At 22.9% G+C, this 5,693-nt stretch overlaps 3 protein-coding genes across 3 annotated transcripts; 2 read left to right on the forward strand and 1 right to left on the reverse strand.

Moving 5' to 3' along the window:
* Positions 1–920: 920 nt before the first annotated feature.
* Positions 921–2,544, forward strand: DICPUDRAFT_83107 (uncharacterized protein; the record flags this gene model as incomplete). Its single annotated transcript, XM_003292437.1, has 3 exons — positions 921–1,229; positions 1,305–1,539; positions 1,610–2,544. 3 exons carry the CDS (start codon positions 921–923, stop codon positions 2,542–2,544), a joined length of 1,479 nt encoding a protein of 492 aa, XP_003292485.1.
* A 724-nt stretch (positions 2,545–3,268) lies between these two features.
* On the forward strand, positions 3,269–4,351 carry DICPUDRAFT_57996 (uncharacterized protein; the record flags this gene model as incomplete). The annotated part of the gene is made up of 1 exon (XM_003292438.1): positions 3,269–4,351. The coding sequence occupies one exon, from the start codon at positions 3,269–3,271 to the stop codon at positions 4,349–4,351; it is 1,083 nt and encodes a 360-aa protein (XP_003292486.1).
* A 218-nt stretch (positions 4,352–4,569) lies between these two features.
* Positions 4,570–5,560, reverse strand: DICPUDRAFT_40649 (uncharacterized protein; the record flags this gene model as incomplete). The annotated part of the gene is made up of 3 exons (XM_003292446.1): positions 4,570–4,831; positions 4,899–5,322; positions 5,398–5,560. Coding segments are annotated over 3 exons (849 nt in total), but the record flags the coding sequence as incomplete, so codon positions are not given.
* Between the last annotated feature and the right edge of the window lie 133 nt (positions 5,561–5,693).

Genomic DNA, 5,693 nt, shown 5'->3' on the forward strand with positions numbered 1-5,693 from the left:
GTGTCTACTGATGTGGGTAAATTTGAATGATGGTTGTTGACGTTATACAATCTGTTTTAACATTTTTAAGTAATCAAACAATTTAAAGTTATTTTTATTATTATGAAAATTGGTCCCATTTATGTGATCGTTTAAATTAAATTCATAGTACACCAATGAGTTTAGTTTGTTTAAATATGAAAATATTAAATTTCTAATATAAACATTCCTATACAAAAAAAAAAAAAAAATAAGATTAGTTTGATATTTGTTTTAGATATTATAAATTGTTAATTTGTGAATAAAAATTACCTCCAAACATTGAAAAATTTGGTGTCATTCCCCATTTATAAATAAAATAATAATATAATTATATATTTTTAATTAAAAAATAAAAAAAAATAATTGTGATTTCCAAAAAAAAAAAAGTGAAAAAAAAATAGAAAAAAAAAATTATTTAATAATTTGGGAAAATATGATTATTTTTAAATTAATTATAAATTATGGTTTTTAAAATTATTAAAATTATTTTTTATTTTAACATACCATCATAAAAGAGTTAATTGACTCTTTTTTATATCTGTTTTCAATCAAAAAGAAAATTAAAAGAAATTTTCTTTTTTTTTTTATTTTTTTTTTTTTTAAATTTAATTAAATTTTTATTTTTTAAAATTTTTATTTTTTTTTCGTAATTTAAATTAATGTTTTTTAAGACCCCACCTATTAATTAATAATATAATTTATAATATATAATAATAACATATTATAAAAAACAATAAAAAAAAAATTAAAAAATAAAAAAACATTTTTTATAAGTGGGGCATTGTTACAACACAAATAATTTTTTTTTTTTTTTTTTTTTAATTTAATAATTATACAAATAATTTATAATAATTTATAATAATAATAATAATAATATAATTATAAAAAAAAAAAAAAAAATGGGGATGACATTAAAATTATCAATTCAAAATTTTGATGATTTTAAAAGTGTTGATGACAATTTGTTTAAACAATATTATTGGGTATCTAAAAACGATTTCTTCAAATTATACAGCCTCATTGCACCACCAGATCAAGTAAACAATGAATTATTTTTAAAATTGTTGCTATTTTTCCTTTATATCAAAAAGTACCCAACCATGCGTTCACTTTCAATAGAATGCAACATTGATCAATACACAGCAAAACGATACTTGGATGAAATTATTGGTTTGTTATCATTTCATTTTTTATTAAATACAACAATTGTAAATATATAATTATAAATATTTTTTTTAAAATTTTTTTTTAAAAATATATTAAGCTAAAATTTTTTAATATAGAGCCAATTAAATAGAATTAGCAGTGAGCCAATTAGTATTAAATCATATAATAATCCAATTAGTAATAAAAAATATAGAGTAAATGGTTTTGTTTCAGCAACTTTTTTTCCAATATCAACTTATTCGACATGCGGCGATCAAATTAAATATTATTCACAGAAACACCAAACAAATGGGATTAAAGTATTATCAATAGTAAATATTAATAATGGCGGGGTTAGTTTTGTTTCCAAAAGTATGTAGTTAATTATTTTTTAAAATCGCAAAAAAAAACAATATATTAACATTATCATAATTTTAAATAGATTCTTACTTTGGATCAACAAGAGATTTTAATATCGCATTAGAATCAGGTGTATGTGATGTTTTTCAATTAGAAGAAGATGAACGAATATTGGGTGATTTTGGGTTTTCGAACAGACCAGATAAATTTATATGTTCGAATATTGTTGGTAGTGAGGATAATCTAAATAATGGAATGGGCGCATATCATATAGAGACACCAATAGACAAGGCAAAAAAATCATTGGACATTTTAAATGAAGGATACAGGGGTGATACAAAAGAATTTGAAAAAATAATTTATATAATTTTCAATCTTTTAAATTTATTTTTAAAAGATGAATCAATTTTAAAAGCAAAAGAGGTTTTATTAAAAAATGGTACATCAAGTGAATTGTTAGAATATGGCGGAAAACCAATTTCATTTGACAGTAGAATGTTTTTAAGAACCCCTCTAGGTAAAAATGTAGTAACACTTCCAGATAATCAAGTACCAACTGTTATACAATCAGAAAATTCCTCATCATTGTCAACAAGAGTAACCTTTTCTTCTCTTCCAAAATCAATTATAGCGATTACACCAAAAGAATCTGAAATAACAAAACCACTTGTAGACCCAACAACCACTTCCACCATTTCCACCACCACTACTACATCCACCACCTCAAATACAGTCATAATAACAACCACTACAATTGATAAAAATCCTGGTGGTTTCTTTAGAGGGCCAGAAACCTCTTCATCGATACCAACTGTAGCGTCTATAAAGGGAATTAATGTCAATTCAGTACCAAAGGTAGCAAAAACAAGCAATTCAATTGATAGGAATGTTCCAAATAGTTTTTTTAGAAGAATAGACCCAACTCCCTCATTCAGAGTCAACTTACCTGTTAATGTTGCGGCTCCCTCAAATCTATCTGACCATAGAAAGTTTTTAAGAAGTGCTTATCGTGGTTAATATCTTTAAATTGGAGTGGATATATATATAATATAACTGCCCCCCTTGTACATAGTAATAAAAGCAATATTTTTTTTTATAAATCATTTAAACTCTGTTTTTTATTATTAAAAATATTACCACATAAAATTTTAAACAGTGGGTTTAAAATCTAAATTTCATAAAAATTTTTATTTGAACATTTTTAATTATTTACTTTTAATTTTAGATTTCCAAATGTTATATATCTAATTTTATAATATACTTAAATTCAAGAAACAAATAATAATCATACCAATTTGAAAAAAAAAAAATTCAAGTTTATTTTCAAAAAGTATTAATTAAAATTAAAAAAACAGCAACATTTAATTGTTGGTCTATTATGTAGTTTTATTGGGAAAAAAACACATAGTTGCATGCATGATATACACAGTGTATATTTAGACACAAAAAAAAAAATTTAATTTCTTTAATTATTTTTTTAATGGGGGTGTGTTATAAACTGTTTTTTTTTAAAATTGACACATTAATAAAAAAGTAAAAGAAAACAAAAAATAAAAATAAAATAAAATAAATAAAATAAAATAAAATAAAATAAATAAATAAATAAATAAAATAAAAAAAAATTTTATAAGGAAAAATTTTATTTATTTGTTTTTTTTTTTTTGTTTTTTATTTTTTTATTATTTGTTTTTATTCATTTTTTATTTCATTAATTAGTTGTACCATTTAAAATAAAGTTAAAATGTATTCATTAGGTGAAGAAAATATTTTAAAAAATTATATTAATAAAACCAATAGTATTACAATTGTTAAAAAAGAAAATCAAAAAGAAGAATATCAAAAAAGCAATAACAATAACAATAACAACAACAATAATAATAAAGAAAATGAAGGAATTTATGAAATTGTATCAACAAAAAATGAACAATTAAAATGTATTCCACATTATCCAAGACAAATGGAAAGTTACAATAAATTTAACGAAACTTATATATTTTTATTTTGTGGTGATGACCATAATAATATTAATACTCTATATGGTTTTAATATCAACAGTAAAAAAATAGAAAAGTTTAATTTTAAAAACAACTTACAAAAAGAGTTTGGGACATTTAGAGGTTCATTATTTTCTATTTCATCAACAAATGACTCTATATATATCCTAAATGGAAACAAATATTTAAGATATGATATAAACTCTCAAAATACCTTTTTAATATCAAATAAATCAATGATGGATAGCTCTATGTATAAGTCATCTTTCTTTGACGGTAAAGAAAATATCTATATTGTGGGTGGATTATTAAATGGTGCTCTTCAAGAAAACATCTATCAGTGGAATATTAGAACTAACGAGTTTATTAAATATGCTAAAACCAATGGACCAGTATTAGAAAGCCAGCTCTGTTATTCACCAAAAGAAGATTGTTTATATATGCTAGGGGGTTGGATATCGGAACATGACTATAATCAAACTATTGATGTATTTAATATCAAAGAGCGTACTGTAACAACAATATATAAATTTAATAATAAAGAAACTTTATTTTCTCACAGTTGCTATGTTCCAAATAACCACTCGTTGTATATTTATAAATGGAAAATTAATCAATTCTATAGATTTGACATCAAGACCAAGACCATATATCCTCTCCCTGGATGCATTAAAAAAACAAATTTTTCAAGATTGCTATTTGATTACAAAGATTCAATTTATTTACCAAGCAACTCGTCAATATATGAATACAAGTGTTCACTAAACAAATGGTTTGAACACGATTTAAATATTGAACATAAATATCTATATACATGTCATAGAATTTAAGCAACCTAAATATTAATTGGTTTGGTGTATAATAAAAAAGAAGGTAATCACAAAATTTATTGTATTAAAAAAATTTAATTATTATTTTAAATAAATAAATAAATAAAAGGTAAATTAAAAAATAAAATAAAACAAAACTTTTCTTTTTTTTCTATTTTTTCTTTTTTTTTAATATAAAAAAAAGAAAACAAAATACAATAAAATATATTGTTTATTGTTTAACATTCTGGTATACCTATAATAGGTTCAAATAAATCATTTTGAATACTAAAGTCAAAAAATGGGTGTGACAGGGCATCTTTGGCGGAAATTCTTTTGGTTGGTTGATACTCTAAAAGTTTACAAGAAAGGTCAAAAAATGATTTGTGACATGGATGAAAATAATCTTTTAATCTTTTTAAATTCTCTACTCTTTCTAATGATTTTAATTCATCTTCTGATTGAGGCTTTGAAAGTTTACCATCACTTTCAAAATATTTCCTAAAAAAATAAAAAAAAAAATTAATAAAATTATAATGATAAAACTATTTAATATATAATATCTTACTTTGAAATATTTGACATAGAGTGTGGAAATGGACCCATAACCTTTTCCATCATGGCCAGGTGTTGTCTATTATTATGAGTATCAAACAAAGTGAAACCTAAATATAACTCTACTAAAATGCAACCGACACCCCAAATATCGCATGGATATGACCAACCCATTCCAAGAATAATTTCAGGTGGTCTATAAGGTCTACTACAAACTATAGTGGTATGGTGTTTGTTCTCGAATGTTGCGCCACCGAAATCTATTACGACTATATCAGTTTGGTTTAAATGATAGTATTGATTTAGATCAAATTGTAAGGATTCCATTTGCAATTGGATTGGTACTTTCTTTTCTTGATGTATGCCATAGTTTGTCTTTTCCAATAAAATATTCTCTGGTTTCAAATCTGTATGTACTAATGATAATTTGTGCATTGCTTTTTTTTTTTTTAAGAAAATTAAATTTACAATTAGTATACCAAATTAAATATTGTTAATAATACTAAACTTACAATATATTGCAGTTAAAAGTTGTCTACCGATCTTTTGAATTTGTGATAGTGGAAGTGGCCTATATTTATTTTTTTTTAAAAAATCATACAAACTTAACCCATATTTCCTGAATACCAAGCACATGTGGTCTCTGTATTTGAACCAATCTAATAATTTTATACAATGACTAAATAAAAATGTTAATTTAATAAAATTTAGATATATAATTTTTGAAATACCACTACTTACTATTTATCATTTGTCACACCACTTTTCGAGAAGAGTTTATATTTCGATTTCTATAATGCATCATCGG

Source organism: Dictyostelium purpureum, assembly GCF_000190715.1.
Source record: "Dictyostelium purpureum unplaced genomic scaffold DICPUscaffold_346, whole genome shotgun sequence".
Classification (NCBI taxonomy): Eukaryota; Evosea; class Eumycetozoa; order Dictyosteliales; family Dictyosteliaceae; genus Dictyostelium; species Dictyostelium purpureum.